This window comes from Electrona antarctica (assembly GCF_951216825.1).
Source record: "Electrona antarctica genome assembly, chromosome: 7".
Classification (NCBI taxonomy): domain Eukaryota; kingdom Metazoa; phylum Chordata; class Actinopteri; order Myctophiformes; family Myctophidae; genus Electrona; species Electrona antarctica.
Genome location: NC_136812.1, coordinates 17425046 through 17446167, shown reverse-complemented (window position 1 = coordinate 17446167; position 21122 = coordinate 17425046). Strand labels below are relative to the sequence as shown.

General features: G+C 39.7%; 2 protein-coding genes across 15 annotated transcripts in view; both read right to left on the bottom strand.

Annotated features, from left to right (window-relative positions):
* Positions 1-169: 169 nt before the first annotated feature.
* Positions 170-9821, bottom strand: mbd3b (methyl-CpG binding domain protein 3b). Of its 8 annotated transcripts, none has more exons than XM_079506665.1 (8): positions 8662-8732; positions 7713-7790; positions 6418-6577; positions 5730-5867; positions 5401-5491; positions 4199-4376; positions 3131-3286; positions 170-2686 (listed from the first exon to the last, which is right to left on the bottom strand). In XM_079506665.1, exons 1-7 carry the CDS (start codon positions 8715-8717, stop codon positions 3136-3138), a joined length of 852 nt encoding a protein of 283 aa, XP_079362791.1. In that variant the 5' UTR covers positions 8718-8732; the 3' UTR covers positions 170-2686; positions 3131-3135. The 8 variants fall into 8 exon arrangements, with proteins under 8 accessions (XP_079362791.1, XP_079362790.1, XP_079362788.1 ...); XM_079506664.1 differs by having other exon boundaries at positions 8577-8689; XM_079506662.1 differs by lacking the exon at positions 8662-8732 and adding an exon at positions 8230-8570.
* A 6952-nt stretch (positions 9822-16773) lies between these two features.
* Positions 16774-21122, bottom strand: part of tcf3b (transcription factor 3b) — a 29223-nt gene continuing 24874 nt past the window's right edge. For all 7 annotated transcript variants that reach the window (XM_079506638.1, XM_079506640.1, XM_079506641.1 and 4 more), the window contains one exon: positions 16774-20472. The gene's annotated coding sequence lies outside the window, so the exon portion shown is untranslated. The remainder of the gene's footprint in view (positions 20473-21122) is intronic.

Here is a 21122-nt window from a genome sequence, read left to right as displayed (position 1 = left end):
TGAAAAGGTTTGAGCACCACTGTTATACGTTTTTCCATAAAACTGATTTAGAATACATTTGTAGAATCAAGCCTCAGTGTTTAGTCATATGTGAGCTCAACAAATCAACTTTGTTGATATGGGAATATCAAAGTATTTAACGATAACACAGAAGAAAAAACATCACTGCTGTTGACATACAGATTTATTTTAATAATTAAAACAATCAATTTAATAATGTTCAGCAATCAGCCTGCTGATATTGAATAGGGACTTCATTTCAATTGGAAACAAATACCAAGCTTTGAGAAATGGTGTAATACAGTCATACAAAATCACTCTTCCTCAAAACCCAGTGCAAAACAAATTCAATTTACATAATATCTCAGTTTTAATTTACATTGTCACCAATTTTGTCCATGGGAGTTGGTACTACGAGGCAGCATGTGTGGTAAAACTGACACTTTTTAAAAAATATCTATGGACTGAGGTTGAAGCAGAAACAAGCCATTGACAAAAAACAGCAATGTTTCACATCATCAGTAAGCACCAACCTTACATGATGACTAGCATTGAAAACAGTTAAACAATACAAGTCATTTCTTCATCACTGTGCTCATCTCCATCACATTTGCTTTAATTCTCAAAGGGGCCACATGATTGCTTAAAGTTAAATAGCTAAGCTAAGTAGACTAGATTTGGAGAGAACTAAAACAAAAGTGTAATCCCCTCCAAAAAAAATAACATGGCTCCTCTTTGGTCAACAACACTGAACATGAATGGTCTGATGACATAAGTCATAACACGTGAATGAGAATATTTGAGAACACGATAAAACATCAGTTGAGCAGTACTTGTCCTCTCTGATGGATTCACAGACGTTTCAGCTTTACTATCGTTTGCAATTTAAGTCTGTTCCAGTCATACTGGAACTCCGCTTGTGGATTATGTGTGTATTGTGTACCGGTATTCTACTAGGAAATGTCAATGTATGCTGAACTATTCAGGGAGTGCATTGTATAATTCAAGCACAAGACATACAGATGGGTGAAAAATTAAATAAAAAGACCTGAATAAATAGGTGGAGAAACATAATGGAATGCAACTGCTTCCATCCATGTGTACCACATGATACAATCAAGCATCCCATTCCCATCATGCACTGTGGCATGAACACAATTGCTGAGCAGGTTCCCGTTGACCTTGATTCTGATGATCAAGATGGCAAGAACAAAAACAACATCTAAGTGAAAGAGTTAATCGCTGGGGCAGGAGCTTGTGTTTAAATAGGATTTCAATCTATGGGTAAGACTACTAAATATGGTCAGAAATTGTGGTAAAAAGCAAACATTCAATGACTGATGCTCATGTATTAAAGAAAAGCTAAACGGCAACTATTTCGTAGGCGAGTGAGAACGTCATTGCAGACATGATCAGAATGTGTCAGCAAGAACAGTCTGCCTGTGGACAACATAGAGAGCCATGTTATAGTAGGGTTGCTGTGCATAACCCCTACAAGGGTTGGTGCACATTTAGACCATAGGCACTGGTCTACAGAGTGGTCAAAAAAGTGGAATGAGTCACCCTTCACTATGTTCTCCACAAGTGGGCGAGTGCACGTGTGGCGTACACCATGGGGGTGGTACGGGCCTAAATGCTTGACCCTTTCAGTGAAGCTGGCTCTGTTGGGGAAGGGGGTTCCGCCATGGTTTGGGTCCACTTGTATGAAAAGAGGTAGGATACGCACATTCTCGCAATTCTTGATAGAACCGGTACTAGACCAAACATTCTAAATAAATAAATAAATCCTATGATGAAAATGTTTTTATCCTGACGGGAATGGTCTCTTCCATGATGACAATGCCCCCGTCCACAGGGCACAAAGGGCTCACTGAATGAATGATTTTTAATGAAAATGACGGGAATCATATGCTATGACCTTCGCAGTCACCAGATGTCAACCCAATTGAACACCTATGTGAGATTTGGGGTCGAGGCGTTAAGACAGCACTTTCAAAACATTGTTTGTTGGAATTGTGTTCCATCCGTCCAGTAGTTTCAGAGACTTGTACAATCTATGCCATAGCACACCGATGCCATTCGGGTGGCTTGTCGTAGCCAAATACCTCACTAAGACACGTTGATGTTTTTTTACTTTAATTTGACACCCGTCTGTATGCAAATCATACACATTCTTTTATTTCTCTAAAACCAAAATGCACCCAAATGTGTTCAATGCATGTACAGAAGAATGTAGGGGTTTGACATGATTGTCATAAAATATGCAAACCCATACAATGTATTTTTCCCCCATTTTTTTGTTTAGTAAAAAATACTTTTATCATTGAACACTGAATTCACATACTGTACATAACGCCGTTAACTTTTTAGCCTTTTGTTAAATTGCTGATGTCTTCTTGTTTTGACGTTCTAAGAAACATTAAAAATCTTCTCTTTATTATCGATAGGGATTCAGAGTACCTCGGTCCGAGTTGGTCAATGAGCGCTGGAATTACGGAGCTCCAGCCAGCAAGGGTTAGACGGGGAGGGGTAAACCAATCTTTAGGCTGCCCTGCTGTAAATAATGGTCTTGTGGGGGTGCAGGCTGGGGGATAAGTCACGGTTGGATTGGTGTGGCGGGGATCCTACCATTCACGTTCAATTGTGAGCTGTTTGTGTTAGTTAACACTCCCGGACATCAGAAAACCTTATAGGAGGAAAACAAAGGATGGTGAGGTTATGTCATTTAGAATAGATAAAAAAAATGTGGCTCCATTGGACCCTCAAATTGTCTGATAAAGCAGCCAACTCCACCACCTCTCCCCCTCTCATGCAAGTAATTGACAATATAAAGTCACAACACAAACTTTGATGAGGCACTATTGGTTTGTTTTACAAAATATAAGGTTTTCTTAATTTCTTGAAAAATGTATACATTTTATTTCCTGAATAATTTTGTAGTTAGGTGGTTTCTTCCCGACAGCAGAGCTATTTTAAATGTATAACATGGCTACAGAGAATACTTGATTCTGATTGTATTATTTTAACCACTGCAAAAATAATCACTGTTCCAAATGAATATGCAGTGGCATAATACGAGCCAACCCAAAGTTTCCATTTAAAGCGCCCTATTAATGCAACCAGACCTTACCTGTGCTATACAGTGTCCATGTCCTCACTACTGTTGCCCTCGTCCTTCAGAGCTTCTCCGTCGCTACCACCGGCCTCCTCAACGTGAGCCAGCATATCAGCCATCAGCGCCTCCTCTAGCCTCTTCCTCACGCTGTAGACCAGTTCCTCCTGTTTCCTACACCAAACATCAGACAGGAAACAGTTACTGTTGACAGTTATGAATATATTGTGTGCGTGCGTGCGTGCGTGCGTAGGTGAGTGCATGCGTGTGTGTGTGTGTGTGTGTAAGGGGGGGGTGAAGTGAGAAGGAAGGTCAGACCGTAAGGTGCGAAACAGATATGCCATTATTAGGACATTTCTCAATGTAACTGGCTGAACATGATTGGTGCTCCCCAGTTCAAAATGTTAGCATCAACTCCAAAATTGTAGGAGCGCTAACAATGTATGCACATTTTCTAGTTTCATTTGTTTCCATTCTTGATTTCTCCCAGTCTTGCAGGCTGCCGCTGTTTGCCTATTCTGAATTTCTGCCTGAGCAGGGCTCTAGACGAGCCACCAAAATGAGTGTGCAACATAACCTTTCAACTGATTGCATTCGTGTAAGTGCAAGATGATAGGCCGGGTCCTCCTTGCTTCATGTTCAGCACGAATGATACTATTACTGGCATTTCACTATGTTGATTAAATACGCAATACGTCACTCGACTATGAACAACTCATCTCATTAAAATAGAATCACTCTTGCACACAAAACAAACATTTTGATTGTTTGAACGCAATGCCTACAGCTCACAAGGAACATACAGAGTATACTAACTAGAGAATGTACAAAGAGATGTTCAACTGGGGAAAACAAAGTTTGAACAAGAACAATTATTTGCACTCGTACAAATGTTCGGATCAGATGCAATTTCAGGAACATATGCGACCGAAACAGTTGCAATTTTGAGAGCTTCTTGCCCCGTTTTCTAATAATTACTTGTTTCCAGTTTCCACGTTTCTTCAAATAAAATGTGTCTGTGCAACCGAGTACTGAACATGAACTGGATACATATGTGAAGAATGTGGCGCTGCATGCTTTGCTTACCTGATGTCCTCGTCGGTGACGATGAAGGCCTTGCACAGGGGCTGTGTGGTGTTGAGCCACACCCCTGGGTTCTTCTCTACAGCAGCAGACAGCTGGCCAGTGATGGGGGCTGCGCTGGTGTGGAGGGCACTAGCGATGGCCGATAGAAGAGTCTTGTCTGTGCAGCCTGGACCAACCCCTGAAGGCACAGTGGGACGATTTTGAGGGGTTGCGTGATATCCAAGGCTTTGTTCAAACTTCAGGCAACCTGGCAAATATTACTTATTTCTCAAATGCGATTTTTAGGACTGACTGTCCACAGCCTGCCCTGTTATTTGCAAGAGATCACTTATACTGCTTATCAGAAACAGCACATCTACAAGCACGATTACAGGTGCTTTGTGTGTGCTGCTGCGGTCCTCGAGCAACCAGCTGTTTACATTGACATGCCATATGCTGTCTGACCTGCACAAAATGCATGAATCACTAATCAGAATCATCTTTATTGTCGCATCACAGTTTTAAGGCAAAAAGGTGGGTGAAATTTGTTTTTGTGCATAGTTCCCATCGTGTTGTTTTTCCAAGAAAACAAAGAAAGGGAATAAGAGCGCGGGGGCCGGGGAGGGGGGTAGGAGATCAAGGCAAGAAAGAAAAAAACACAGCACACTCGTAGGGTCTCTGCTCGCCGATGCCTTCCAGACTGAATATCTAGCACGTTTGATATTTGGCTCCGTCACCGACTGGACATCGTACAGTATGAAATGGGTTGCAACCGCGCCCCCAGAAGTCCTGTATTACAGCCAATGAGAGCACAGGACAACTGTGCTCACTGACACGCCTGTCTGTCGTCGACTGTATCGATAGATGATCAGATGATAATATATATATAACCTTTATTCGTTGGGTAAATCCCTGTCCTGTGTCGTACATGGTAGCTATATTAGCCCAATGTTTGAGATGTCAAAATGAATTGGAATAAAAAACAAATGTGTAGCCTATATTGGGTCTGGATCGCATCTTGGTGAACTCTTGCAGTGTGTGATGCCTAGTCGGCTATCAATCGTTTAGTGTGAAAGCCACAACGATATACAGTAATGACAGTCGATTTTAAAAAAAGACTCCTGTAGTGTGAAATACATAACGATCTGATGACTCGCCGACAACTTTAAAACTCCTACAGTGTGTAGGGGCCATAAGGGAACAATGACATGTAACAAGTTTACCTTGCAGGCCTTTAGGTAGCTCCATAGTTTTTACCAGTTCCTCAGCAATGTCATAAGCATTCAGACCACCGAGCTTCTTTTCCCAAAACAGCTGTGGACAGAAAAGAAAGTGTGTTCGCTTTTAGTATTCAACAATTCATCGTGGTCACTTCCAACACGACTGCATGATTACTGCAAAAGTGCTATTCCCAATAGTTTTTTCTTAATATTGTTAATCCCGATTATAAGGCACAATTACTGATGGTGAATGATGTTTTTTTGTGATGAAAGATGGCATCATCTTCTTAATGCCTTTCTTGTTCGCAATATGAATAGGATGAGGGTGATACCTGTCTGGGCTGATCCACTGCCTTCTGGGGATCCGTCTTTACTTTGTTACTGGGGTGGTTGGTAACCTTGGTAACAGGTTGCTTAAAGATGGATGCCGTTTGTCTGACTGGAAGCGACGTATTCAGGTCAGGCTTACCCTTTGAAACATAATAAACATGTGCACACACACACAGAAGTTGAAGACAGGCAGGAGAGAGAGAGAGCAAGACCAGTGCATCACTTGATGTTGGTAAATGTTGGTACAAACTAAGTATATGCACCAGTATTTGCTAAGTATATGTAGCTGTATGTACAGTCTTTCAGAAGCTGTTATATATATATAGAGAGAAGAAAGCTTCTGTCACTAGTTACTGAACTTTTGTCAAATATCCCAGACACAATCAAACTGTGTTTTGGTCTGTCACGAGTAAGCAGAGGAACGTGGACTAACTTCAAGACATTCCATCAAGTTTGAGGCCAGAATCCCAGATTCTGATTCTAATCAATTCACGGCCAATAACTAAAGCTTGTTGATCACGGTTACAAAATGTATGTTTCGGGTGAATTTAAAAAAAAGACAGCGAAGAAGATTGTCTACTTCCATTATATATGGAATATATGAACATTTTTCAACATGAAATGAATTGCGATTATCTCAAATAATTGCGATTAGGCGATTATGGTGACAGGTGACAGGCTTCATCTCACCTTGTTCTGGTTGTTGTTGTCATAGCGCAATCTCTGGCGGTTTTTGTTCAGTTTACTCATCAGCATCTTCCCTGTACGGAAATCAAAGGAGCTGAGGTCCATCTGGTTACCGAGGTAACGGGCCAGTTGAGGTTTACTCCGGAACTTCTTCCCAGAGGGGCTAGGACGAGGAGAGACAGAGAAGTGACACAACACTGAATACATTGTAAAGTCAACCATGGATGGAGATACACATGACATACAGCAGCCATTCCCAACCCGTGTTGTCACCAGGGACCACTGGTGGGCCGTGAGTGTAAGTGTGCCCCCAAATAATTGGCAAAACACAAGATTTTTTTATGATATTATACCATTAACATTTAGTGACAGTGTTTTTTCTTTAAAACCTTGAGAAATGTGATTTCATTGTGATACCAATAAATAGGACCGTGAAGTATGCTCCTATGTTTTAATTCCATTGATCCAAGCCAGGAAAACAATCAATTGATAGTTAATTAAAATAAACATGCTCTGAAATTGCATGTGGCCCACCCATCTGACTACTTAACACGCCGTTAACCACTTAAACCCCTTATGGTTGAGCGGAGTGCCGGAGTCCCTCAGGTCCATATACTAGTATATTTTATTTTTTACGTTATTGTGGGGAAAGCTTTCACTGGAAATGGCCGATTGACAAGCTCACGGTCACAACGCGTCGTTAAGTGGTCATATGGGTGGGCCGCAAACACTTTCAAGTGGGCCCTGGTCACAGAAAAGGTTGGGAGCAGCTGACATCATACAGCCAAATAAGAGAGCTGCACACAAACACGGACACAGGCCACACATTGTGACATCAGAATGGTACGAACAACACTGCAGACAGAAGTAAAGAACCTTGACATGCAACAAGTCAAAAGCAAACTGTGAACACCACCACATCATCCATATCGCAATGAGTTCATGAATCGTCGCATCATGTTTGTGACAACGGTGAGTGAAAAGGATGCTGATGGCCCATTCACATCACATTCAAAACAAAAAGTGTTACTTTTTTCCTTTCAAACTCAACATTATATCCATGGGTGCAAAAAATGGTAACAATTGATACAGAATGGAACAATTGTGTTGGTAACCGTGTTAACAAATCTGTTTAAACACAAAATGTTTCGGGGTAGAAACATTGTTGACTTCACTTCTAGGAGCAACGATTCTGCAATGAGTAGAAACAAACAGCTGCTGCAACGTGCTAGTAACTCATGCACATAACTTACATCACACAGCACAGTAAACACCAGTAGGATGGTACAGTAGCCTACCACAAACTATACAAACGACCCGCCTGAGCCTCCCCCCTCTCTCCTCGCCTCTGTTCCTCATCTTGCTCTTCTCCTCTGCTAAATGGAAACAAATCTGACGTTGTTGGTTCACTTATAGTGGGGAAATTGTAAGATTACATTACATTAGGACCAGAGATTTGAGGCTTTGCAAGGCCTCGGACAGGCTTATGGATTAACGTTAGTATCAAGTACAAGTAGTAGTACTAGCTGCTACTTCTACAGTAAACTACTATGTTGTTGTTAATCTGTATCCATTTGTAACTCAGAGAGTGTAACCAAATGGACCCGGCCGTCACTAAGAATTACGTACTACTATAGGCTGGGTGGGACAAGCTCCTTCTCATCCCATCCCAACATTGTGAAAGCTGGCCTGGACTGGCCTAGTTCAAACAGACGCCCTGTTTCCAAACTTTGTCTCCGTTTCTAATTCCTCCCAGCTCAGAGCCTCGTGGCTTTCACTTGAATGAAGTAACAACCTCATGTTTTCATTCAGTACCTAAAATAATACACGTCGCTTTTTCCAGCGGACAAACCCGACTTTCTGGTCACTTCTTCCATTTTCCAGCCCTTGGGGAGAGCAGTGCAATCAGACCTTTTCTTCTCCATTCTTACCCGACCGCGATTTAGCCTATAAAATCCACTTTAAAGTGCCCGGCGACTAGACTTGGTGGTATTTTAAGCAAGTGAAAACGCTCTTTTGTTTGGTTTTTTCACACCATTACAAGGCTAACACATTTACACGCGCTGTCTGTAATGAGATCTCGCTGCCCGACGGCATCATCATCACATCTCTTTGTCGTTAGGCAGATCGCTCCGCCGTGGCCGTCGCGGCCACATCACTACCTGTCTGACTCGCCGGGACAACGAGGTCTAGAGCCCGCAAATAAAACACAGCAGCAGCAGGACGGTGACGGTGTGTAGCACCCACATTGGTGGCCCATCGAGTGCCGTCGTCGTGGCTACGAAGGGTCGCTGTTTTACCATTTGTCATGTGGCCTTTTTGGTCAGTGGTCCCACCACAAATGTGTTTAGTTTAAATATAATTAGACGTCTAGGAATCAGATGAGTAAAATGTATGCAAATGTCCAAAATGTCAGTATTTTCCATAAGTACCATACACATATGTAATCTATTTTCAACTACAATACATAAAAACAAATATTAAGCAGCCCATGTACACGTTTTTTTTGTTTGTTTTCTACTGGCAACTTGGCACCTACTCCGCTTTGTGAAGAATGCATTTACTGCAATTGCAAACCGGCGACCTCTAGAGTCACAGAATGCGATAAGACACCGGTGTTTGTGAAACACCTGTACTACAGTAACATTAGCTTGCGATGAAACCAAAATTGATATCCTATAAAAAATGTATTTCAAATAGATGGCCCTAGCAAAACATGATAACCTTCACATCATGTGTGAAACAACACATTTGCAAGACGACAAATAAAACGCCGGCAAGCGGCAATAATGTGTCGCTCAACCGAATAGCTTTACAATATTTGAAAGTTTCATGTAGGCTACGTGAAATTGGAGAAGCGTTTCACGACAATGTACCCTGTGTCATTCAGACTTGGAGCCGGGTTCTTTTTTTAATGAATGAACAAAGTAGGCCTTGTCGATCAAATGCAGACATTTTAAAGGGTGACATGCATTTACGGAATCTTTGTACCCCATTTGGAAAATATGCTGCAGAAAAACAATTAAACGCCATTTAATGTAAAAACGAAGAAATAGCTAAATATGACATTGTTTGTGCATGATGTACCTTTGCGTCGCTTTCAAGTTTTAAGCATCCATAACAAGGTCATTATTTCACCGTGACGGAAACAGTAAATCCGTAACAAATTTTACAATCTGTTGTAAGACATTGCACAGCATTTGTATTTGCAAATCCGAGACCACCGAACGCCTATACCTAATCGATGACAAACATACTCTTCAAAATGCATTATGAACACGACACATTACGCATTAAAAGCATAAAGATTCGAAATTATGGCGAGTCCATTGCATTATCCTTTAGATATACTTACTCGTTTTTATCCATCTTGAAGATACTATCTGGTTTTCTCCCTTTCGCTGTTAAATCCCTTCTCCCCTCTCCTCTTTCAGTCCCCTCCCCCTTCGATGGGAGAAATGCAAGACATTATCCACGCAGAATTCGTAGCTTGATAAAATGGACAGATTTACGCCCGGAAACTAGCTCATCATTTTAGAGGAATAATTAATCTTTTTTTTTATGTAATTGCAATGAAGTATGCGACTGGAATGTTGATATAACCCATCACACAACTCATTATACTTATAACACATTCCTTATACAGTACAGTTTAATTAAAATGACAAATCCTAGGTTTAGGCTGCAGTGTCAGAAATATCAGAAGAAACACGCAAATATACCAAAAAGGAACACAAAGGAAACAGACATGTTCATACTTAGATTTTATTTCAGAAAATATAGGCCTAGCATTGAGGCAAAACCACACAATACAATGGAAACCTTCCACCATGCACAATTTAACATGTGGCAATATTTAAAATAGTGAAAATATTTGTTCACGTTAACGGAAAGAACAAACAAACAAAGAGCATTCACACATATTACAGTGACTAAAGTTACAATCAGGGGGGCAGAACACTGGCATTTGAAGCGAACTTTAGTCATTTGTCCTCCTTGAACAAAATGATTAACCTCGATAAGAGCCCCATAGTGCAACTTCTTAAGGAGCCCGCTTTGATTGGCAGATTGGTGGGCCAGGGCATCTCTCTTCAGCCAGCATTGAGTAAGCCCTCATCCACAAATCCAGGCCCTGTGTAGAGAGACACAGCTCCTGCCGGAGCAACAAATGAACACAGTGTTGTTCGAAATACTTGTAAAGCAAATCCCTCATCTCTTCTCGTTTGTGACTCTAGAATGTACGTTACGCTACAAAGTCAGGAAACAATCAGTACAAGTAAAGGACGTTGAACATTTAAAAAATAAAATGTGCTTTAAAAAAAAAAAGTCTCCAGTGTTTTGAATTTGAATGGATGGGTTCCCTGTTAGCCACAGAGCATACGGATGTACTAGCACTGTCCTTCCATACAGCAAAAAAAAAGGCCTAGTTTGACACACTTTTTCTTCCAGATAAGACAATCCAAAGTTTCTTCTTGCACACTTGGATAAAATCTTTCTGACGGGTGTGTTGGAGTATACACAGGTAAATTAACCAAACACACCCCTACACTGTTGTCACTTGCTCAATAAAGAAAAGGTTTAATAGCTCAAGGTTTCAGTCAAGGAAGGCCCATGACCGAAATGGTATGCCATTAAACTATGTCTTTATTGAGCAAGTAATGACAGACTGGATTGAGGGGATCCAGATTCTTCTAACTCTTGTTTTTCCAGATAGATGACATTTCCCAATAGGCCTACAGTATATACACCATATACTAGATACACTAATAGTGGTTAAAATGAGCAGTTGGGTGATTTCAAGCATAAAGCTGGGTGATTTCAAGCATAAAACTGAGAAACAAAAAAATCCTTTTTTAGGGCAATTGATATTTTTTTAGTTAAAACAAAGTTTGTTGTTGAGAAGATAAATCACTATATTCTGATAGTAAACATACTAGTATATAGTGTCTGCTCATTTCTTTGTCATCAATTCCATTTTCATAAAATTGGTATCCCGACCTGAAAATGCATTTTCTGTTTAACCCATTTAGATCTGAGGCCAATAAAGAGCTGAAGAAACATGGAGACTCCTGCAACTGAACAAACACTTCATAACACTTCACTTAACACTTATTTTAACCAAAGAAAATCACTTACCCTACCTTTAATATTATATTTGCTTAATTAAACAACTCACTTACAATTCATCATCTTGTGAGACTTTACTCATCATCCTTGAACTTTCCATTAATGTAGGGCACAAAGTCCAGGAAGAGCCTCCAGTCTGTAAAATGAACCAGTGCCACTCCACCGACAGTGCCCCAACCAACCAGATTTGGTATCCTGAACAAAATATGAAAGAGAACAATGTGATTCATAAATGTGTCAGACCACATTCGCTCTACAGGTTTTTCTAAAGAAATGTGAGCACCTCACAGGTGTCATTGTCAGTATGGACCATGAGGGCTGGCATGACATTCAATCAAGACCTAAAATCATCATACCTAAAAAGAAAAAGCAAGCCTGCAACGTTTGTGACACGTTTTAAGCCAGTGCTAATCAACCTGCGGCCACATGCGGCACCTGCTTAATGTACCTGCGGCCCATCATGGTCAATCAAAACAATTAGTTATTTTCATTGTTTTGAACAAGATTGTAGGTATAGTATTGTTTGTTCCAAGAGAAAGTGATGTCATTTGAGTATTAACTAGTGGTGGATATTGCTTGCAATCTCACGATAGATATGCATCACGATACAGAGGCCATGATACGATATATATCGATTATACGTTTATTCAAAATAATGACCATGTTGCACAAATACAATAAAACACTTTCAGGCCCATAGAGATCTTTAAATTCAAATAAAATGTCTAAACATCCTAACAAGGGGTCTGGGAAGGGAGTGCATTGCAATTTGCAATGGGGGCTTTGATAACATTAAACAGAGGTACATTTGTCAACACCAGATAATTCATCACCCAGATAATTCATGCCGTATCGATACAGCAGCCTCTCGATAGATTCACCTATTGTCCGGAGTTTCGATCGATATATTGCCATATCGATTAATTGAATGCACCACTAGTTAAATAACCACTTATTTATTCACCTATGATAATCTGTTCATTAAATGTTCTCTTCACATTTTGTGAATGAAGACTCATTTTGTAACTTAATCATTAATAACAATGTATTATGCCTTATAGATGGAAATTAGCCGCAATTTGCAACTCTAGATTTTTTTATAATGGGATGAATCTAGAGTTGCAATAAACCCTCCATTGACTCCCCACTCATCATTTTGCGTTTGCGATCTGCTTGTCTTAAACAACGTTAAACTCACCAACATTGCAGCTGTAGTCCAAGCTTGAATTATTCTCTTTCAATCTGCAAAGCTTGTTTTTCATAAAAATCCCCCGTAGACATGTTATGAGCTACTTTCTGTCAAGAAATTCTGTGCAAGTGATTCTTTTTCTAAGTGCTGGAGTTTGGAAGCGCTCGTCGTAAGTCACTGAACGTCCCTGCATGCATCTGTTTCGCATTTGCACATAATGCAGGAGGCAGCAGCGCGACCCCTTAATAAAAACGAGCGCTTCCAAACTCCAACATTTCTTCTTCTTGACAGAAAGTAGCTCATAACATGTCTACGGGGGATTTTTATGAAAAACAAGCTTTGCAGATTGAAAGAGAATAATTCAAGCTTGGACTACAGCTGCAATGTTGGTGAGTTTAACGTCGTTTAAGACAAGCAGATCGCAAACGCAAAATGATGAGTGGGGAGTCAATGGAGGGTATTGCAACTCTAGATTCATCCCATTATAAAAAAATCTAGAGTTGCAAATTGCGGCTAGATGGAAATGTGGCTTTTTACTGTGTGTTTTCTTAATTTTTTAGACTAGTTGTGTAGTCCGTTACAAAAACACATTTGTAAACATTTCAAAAATAATACTAACATTATTAGCTTGTGGCCCTTGGACTTTTGAAATTGTGTGGCCCCTGAGCCATCTGAAGTTGAGAAGCTATATCTTTGTATTATTTCAGTTATTTGACATATCTGCCATGTGCATTTTTGGATTAAGAAGCCTAAAGGCCAAAAATAAGTTCAATTTTTATTCATATGTTCCAATGCCAAAAACACAATTATAAATCGTTAATCGGAATTATTTGAGTGACAATTAATCGTGAACTTAAAATCTGTAATCGTGATTCGTGACAGCCCTGTCATGAGGGCTGGCATGACATACACTTGACCTACATAAGACATACAGAGAGACTATCCTAATCTCATCACCCTAGCTTGATTCCCACTTGGAAATTGGAATATAAAATAACTATGGATAGAGGTGAGCTGAGCTGCTCACAGCTTGAATATGGATTTATGGAGACATGCTAAACTTAATTAAACATCAAGATACTTATTGAGGTGTCTTGTGTCATTGCTATTTAGAATAGGTTGCGTGTTTGCCTGCGTGTTTGCCTTCTGAATTATGATAGGCTAAATACATAGTTTTGTCGTGGTACTGATTGACTGAAAAGGTTGTTTTCACCCATTCCCCCCTTAGCAGGGGGCGCACTTGTAAAGATTTGGCTTTTGGTGACTCATTTTTTAATTTTTGCATGGTGTTAGGTATTCTGTTACTATTGGGTGTGCTAAATAACATACTAAATTCTTACAAAAAACAAACAACTAGAAATAGAAAAGCATCGTTTTCAAGATGGCGTCCACGATGGCTGCCGGGAGCTTAAAAGGTTTATGGTTTCATTGCAAACCGACCACTAGGGGGCGACCCAAATTGGTTTGCAATGTTTTTTGAAAACCTTATGACCATACCTAACAACATGCCAAAATTCAAAAAGCAGTTACCAAGTGCATAATTGTTATGATTTTTTATGTGATGGCTGCCGGGAGCTAAAATGCCCATAAACTGCATAAACTGGGATTAATGTAAAAAAAATGTAAAATTATGCACTTGGTAACTCTTTGAATGTTGGCATGGTGTTAGGTATGGTCATAACCATCGCAAACTAATTTGGCTCGCCCCCTAGTGGTCGGTTTGCAACTTTGGAATGAAACCATATGCATTTTAAGCTCCCGGCAGCCATCGTGGACGCCATCTTGACAACGATGCCTTTCTAGTTTGTTTTTCGTAATAATTCTGTATGTTATTTAGCACACCCAATAGTAATATAATCCATTGAAAAATCTCTTCTATCAATTATTTGGGGTTTCAACCATATACTGACACATCTAATAGTGGTTTCATTGCAAACCGACCACTAGGGGGCGAGCCAAATTAGTTTGCGATGGTTTTCGAAAACCTTATGCCCATACCTAACACCATGCCAAAATGAAAACGATGCCTTTCTGGTTGTTCGTTTTTCCTAAGATTTTAGTATGTTATTTAGCACACCCAATAGTAACGGAATCCATTGACAAATCTATTTTTATCAATTAATTTGGTTTACAAACATAGCTATACGTATCTAATATTTGAGTCTGTGCAAACAGCCCACTAGGGGGCGCGCCCAACGTGTTTGCATAGCTTTTTGAAAACCTTATACCAATACCTAACAAAACGCCAAAATTCAAAAACTAGTCACCAAAAGCCAAATCTTGGTGATTTCTTACGAGTTCGCCCCCTGCTACCTGATAAGGTAGGTCTATTAAGGGCTTGTTTGCCAAAATGTTTATTGACAGTATAAACAGTATTAGACAAAATGCAGTGTGCAGGTCTAGCCCTTAGCCCGTCTCCGGACCCCCGGGTTGAGCTCCTTTGGATCTACCACGTAGGGTCCGGTCTCACCGGCTTCAAGCGACATGGGATGCCATCTGATTTCCCCTGACTTAGCCCTGTGCTGCGGTGTGGGTGTCACGCTGACATATTCCAAACGAAGCATATGAACGCTATAGGAGACAACGAACCATCTGACCCCCCCCGCGAACGGCTCAGAAGCCGTTAAGTATTTTTAATGTTTGTACGACCGTTTTGGCAGCTCTGAAATTCTCTCTTGTTGACATCCCATTGTACCGCCTCTCGGCATCTCGGTTGGCTAGCAGCGCCTCCCTACGCGCCTCGTAGGCGCAGCTAGCCAACCGAGATGTCAACAAGGAGGGACCGAAGAGAGAATTTCAGAGCTGGCAAAACGGTCGTACAAACATTAAAAATACTTAACGGCTTCTGAGCCGTTCGCGGGGGGGGGTCAGATGGTTCGTTGTCTCCTATAGCGTTCATATGCTTCGTTTGGAATATGTCAGCGTGACACCCACACCGCAGCACAGGGCTAAGTCAGGGGAAATCAGATGGCATCCCATGTCGCTTGAATCCGGTGAGAAGGAACCCTACATAAAGTCATCAAAATGTCAGAAACTTTAACGTAGGGTTCCGAAAGGAGCTAGTCTAGCCCTGTGAACTTGCCATTGCAGTCACCTCCTGCAAGGTGATGTGATTGTGAACTCAACAAAGTGCCACACGGCTCATACTGAGCCGAATGTTTTAGAAGGGTCAGTCTAATACAACAGTATTCCCAGTCTCAAAACATTAGCAAACAGCATGTTGGTATTACACATTAAAAGATAGAAACGTTGGCGCACACCATTTGACATTGCTGTTTACTTTACACATTCATTATTAAACAATAACTCTTGACAATTTGAACAAGAAATGTGTCAAAAATAGCTTCGATACCATACGTTAAACGACATACAAATATTAACTTTGTAATATGACATTTACTTTCTGCAGTTTCCAACTTGCCTGTAAGCTAACATTAGCTAAGCCAACTATTTAGTTCGGTCATATGGAAGGGCGGACGTGTTGACATGTTTTGGACTAAAATGATCTAAATTAGGTTTCAGCATGAAAATGTACACTTGCTACCCGGCCGTTCAACTCACCACGTCTGGAGGATGGAGACGTATTTCGCACCGACAATTTTGTTTACTATTTTCATAACCATTCTGACCTTCGCTTGTCTACTACTAGCTGGTCTCTCTCGGTTACTCCATACAAATCTGGCTCGTCGCGGCAGATGGCTGTTCAGGACCCGCGGACTGTCTCTCCTTATGCCTGATCAAAATAATGACGTGGTGGCGCAAGGCAAGCAGCACTAGACCACTAGGCTACAGGGTCATCTTAGGCCAATGTTTAATTCGGTATTTAATATCATCTATGGTCAATCTTGAAATAACCGGTATGTGACTCTGAGAGCACTATGCTTGTCTCCGACTCTGAGTCATTCTTAAGTTAGTAGCTGTAGCCTTTATCAACTACAGTTTTTAATAAATGTAGAATACACTGTGCAATGATAGTGCACTGATGCGAGGCTGTAATGTTTGGTCATTTATCATAGGGAAAATATGGACAAATTCACTTTCCAAACTATAATAAACCCTTTATTACAATGTTTTCCTTTATTTTCATTTTTATGTATACAAGATTCAAAAGCCAGACATTGAAAAATGTATAATTCTGTTATTAAAAATGGCACATTTATTGCTACATTACTGTTATATACAGGACAGTTCTCAACTACTTTATATATATATTTATATATAAAAACAAAGTAACAAAGGATACTGGGATTGGAGGCACTCTGAGGACACTACAGTAGTCATGATCATGTCCTCACCCCAAGTGTAAAGATGTCAGGATCTGTAGCTGTGAATGTACTTGTTTCAACACTCAAATATTAATATCCCCCCATTTTCTAGCTCAAACAAAATTGTGATGGGTGAAATGCTTTTTTTGTCGTTTTATTACTTTCTTTTTCCAAAACAAAAGCTGAATCCCATCAACTAAACACTTTCTGTCATTAATATTAGTCAAGTTACTAAAACATCCTCTCGGTCATTAAATGAGGACAAATATTTTCTTCAGGTTTCAAAAAGAATGTATGCCAAGAGTCAGGTCAAGAAACAATGCTGACTCAAAAAAAATCCCCCATCACATAACTCATAATACAGGATGTAGGCTACAGGTTGTCATTGTGGGTTGTTTTACAGAATACTCAATGTCCATTCTTCCCCAAACAAATCTGCAATATTTAGTACATATTCATCTTGTAAAAGAAAAAAAAAAAGAAAAACTTCAAAACAACTCTTTGAAAGAAGTGTTCAAAACCTCTCACAAAAAGTCACTGTCAAAGCCAGAGATGGCATTCAGAAAAGTGAAATGTAGAGATCTCAAAGTCTAAAAGGAAATTGTCATTGAAGTCGTAATGTGCTGAAATCCATCGCAGCAAAGGACTCGTACTCTGTTACACGGGAACTGAAAATGCTGCTAGTAATGACAAGCTCCAGTTACTACAGCTCAAAAATAAAAACAGCGTCCTACTTCAAAGCCGAAGCGATACATACACATCAATGTGTATCAAAAAGCGGGCCAAAAATCAGCATCTCCTTTGAACCCAGTAGTGTAGAGTGGTTTAGCAATAGGGGGCATAGAAAAGAAATGCATGACCTGAACCCACGACCCTAAATAAAAACAGTAGTTTGGACAATATGGTCATAATCCAGTTGAATAATTAGAAGAAAGGAATAAAAACTAAACAAGATCTACATATCATTTTTTTATTTTACTAGATACATTGGGGGGAAAAATCTCTTTATACCACTTTAAACTTCTTCCTGAAAATTGAAAAAGCATAGGAGAGGGGAAGGTGAAGGAAATGAACAGTTACCTCTCCAATCTCTGTGATAAAATGAAATGATATGGTTTACAAAATAAAACTGTCTTATAATGAAAATACAAGTTCAGGCACTGATAAGGTATCATCACTCTCCCACCATGACATCTTCAGTCTTGAGAATGAAAAGGCCACACTATTGATTTTAAGTTTTTTTTTTTCTTTTCCCCATCTTTTTCTACAAATTAAAGTTAGATCTTTCAACAATACTATGATCACAGGACACACAAAAGGCTCTTCGACCCCCACCCCCACCCGCACAGAATCTGTGATTACAAGTTGATAAAGATCCTTCACCACGGGAGACAACATGGGAACAATATCACAATCAATAACACTGTTTTTGATCTCCATATTCTCTTGTATCTTACACTCAAATACCAATGTCTGCCTCCAAAACAAATGTGCAGTATACTGTAGTTAGCTGCACACTGAAATAATGCAGACGGTAAAAAAATAAAATAAAAACTGAAATGAAATGACAATGATACTGTACTGACAAAACCCAGGAATATGAAATCAGAAAATGAAGGCGATACACATTTGAATGGTAGCTACATTCAAAAAACCAGTTGCATAATTACTGTTAGAAGAGATTTAAAAAATCCCTCCATACAATTTGCCTTATGGTGCCTCACCACTTGAGTAAGAACACTTCAAAAGGACGGTGACACACACTCCATCCACATGTCCCCATATGGAAATAAAGAATTCCTCTGGTTATGGGACAATACACTTCCATTCTAATTCCACAAACTAAAACTGTATTTAGGCCATCATATCACCTTTAATGGTGACTTTAACTTATGGGGGGGGGGGAAGGATAACCACATTTGTACAATTATCTTAAGTTGATCCTTTTCATTCGCCATCCTGCCTGAGCAAAGCACAGTTGAATGTTGAGCTCATTTTTGAACAAATTCATTTAAGTGTCAAATATCCCTCATTCAGATAATCTACAATACACTCTAAACTTCAAACTAATATTGCCTTTGTTATTTAGAAATCTACAATGTATAGACTAACAAAAAAATATATATTCTTATATATATATATTTCATTTTGCTCAACATGAAACATATCGGAGTAATGTATGGATGAAGTGAATTTACATATCAGACTTGTCTCAGTAAGAAGATACAAGGAAAACGTACTCAGGTGGAAGTTGAGTGGCTGAGTAACTTAATGGGAATGATCTTTTTAAGAATACAAAGCCTCTACTTGGCAAAGGCTTGTCTGTTTCTACAACAGTGGGCCGATATGATTCCTTACATCAATGGAGTCAAGATCGTTTTAAGTTTTTATCGATTAAGGGGATAAAACATGGGATTCAAGTCTGTTGTCACAGACACTTTCTAAGTCAAAGCAACAACAGTACACCTGATCAGTATTTGTTATAATAGTTTATAAGTTGGCCTTGTAGAAACTGAAATGCACTGACGGTTGACACCCATAGTTTTCAGTATATTATATACAACTGTGCTTTGTCTGGTCTACCTACACTTTAGTAAATAAAGCATTATCACTAACTGAAGCCAGGACAAGGGAGAACTGGAGTAACACTAGAGTGTGTGGTCAATAAACAGGAAGAACAGTTTGAAGGTGACTGATTCTACCACTGGATCAACTCTAATTTACAAAGAAAATCCTCCCCTTCTAACTCTCCAGATTCCCTGTAGGATGAAACAGAGAGACTGTCAGACCCTATCTGGATGTCAGAGGTCCTGTCATTCATGTAGCCTGTGCTCAAATTATCAACATTTTACCTTTTCCTGGAGGAAAAGTGGGCTAGAGACAATTCGACCTCACAGCCAGGAGCTTGGTTACATAACATATGTAAGACTGTACCATCACGCTGGGAATGACATACTACATTAAAAAATAATTGCTCATACACATAAGCAATCCCTTACAATAAATGTTCCTCACTTGTAAAGCAATTCGCTTAAATGTCTCATAGAAAACATGTAACAATTAGGCACAAATCCTTGATTAAATTTGTTTGTTTTTTTGTCATATTTCTTGTCTTTCACCAGAGCATATCGCGGCAGTGTGTGAAGTCCCAAATTTGTGGCAGGACAAACGTACTCTGGTGTGCCATCATGGTATGGAAGCCAAAAAAATTCTTACATGTATATAAAAAAAGAAAAGACAACTAAAAGTTCTTCACATTTGAGCTGGTAGTCATGGTCAGGAGTGCGGCAAATAGGCTGTGTCAGTTTTGGCAGTATGCATGTGTGTACAAGGTTGTGTGAATGTGCATCTCAAAACTGAAAGGGATAATACACAGACACGTCCATATCTACACACACACACATACACAGACTGAGAATAATGGGTGGAAGAATCTGTTAAGGCCACATCCTCAGAGCCAAGGAAATCCCACCAGATCTGTAAAATAAAAGAACAAACATCAGCTATCCATACAAAATGGAAATCTCAAGCAAAATATTGTGAATATGATGCCTATAGCTTTATAGGACCAAAGTGGCATCAAGACATGTCATTGTTTATTCACAGATTCAAACTGTACATAAACAGACCACTTTCCTGAACATTTTACATTTGATTTACAGTTTCTCCAGTCCTTAAAAAAATACACTTGACTACACTGTTGACTTCAATGTTAAGCGAAATCTTAAAAAAACTTTCATCTCGGATTCTGTTCCCAGATTTAGTTTATAATCAAAACAAGCTTTATACACGGCTCATAAGTAAAGTGTCGCTGGTCGCGGTTACAACATTCATGCCTCGGGTGGTCCGATCGTCCAGCTAAATTCCTGTTTAAGACCCGGGGTAATTTTGCCCTTTGAAGTTAATAAATCATGGACATTGGGATTTCATTCATAAAACAATCTTTTCTCCAGATTCTATTGCCAGCTTGACTTTTCAATTCAGTCTGCATAACAAACAAAAACTGAGCAATGATACTTAGTGTGTTGTATTAAGCAAGTTTCAAGTCTCTGCAGGTTTACCAAGGGTTTGATTATAGGAAGCCATTAAATGCATTCCTTTCGTTTCTTCAATACTGAATAAAATTG

What these genes read in the sequence shown, in the direction of transcription:
- mbd3b (XM_079506662.1), bottom strand. Translation starts at nt 8,339, where the DNA reads ATGGAGAAGAAAAGGTCTGATTGCACTGCTCTCCCCAAGGGCTGGAAA. An exon ending in CAGTGGATCAGCCCAGACAG is followed by an intron (nt 5,492 to 5,729) that starts GTATCACCCTCA and finishes TTCTGTCCACAG; the next exon opens with CTGTTTTGGGAAAAGAAGCT. An exon ending in GCTACCTAAAGGCCTGCAAG is followed by an intron (nt 4,377 to 5,400) that starts GTAAACTTGTTA and finishes CTGTGCCTTCAG; the next exon opens with GGGTTGGTCCAGGCTGCACA.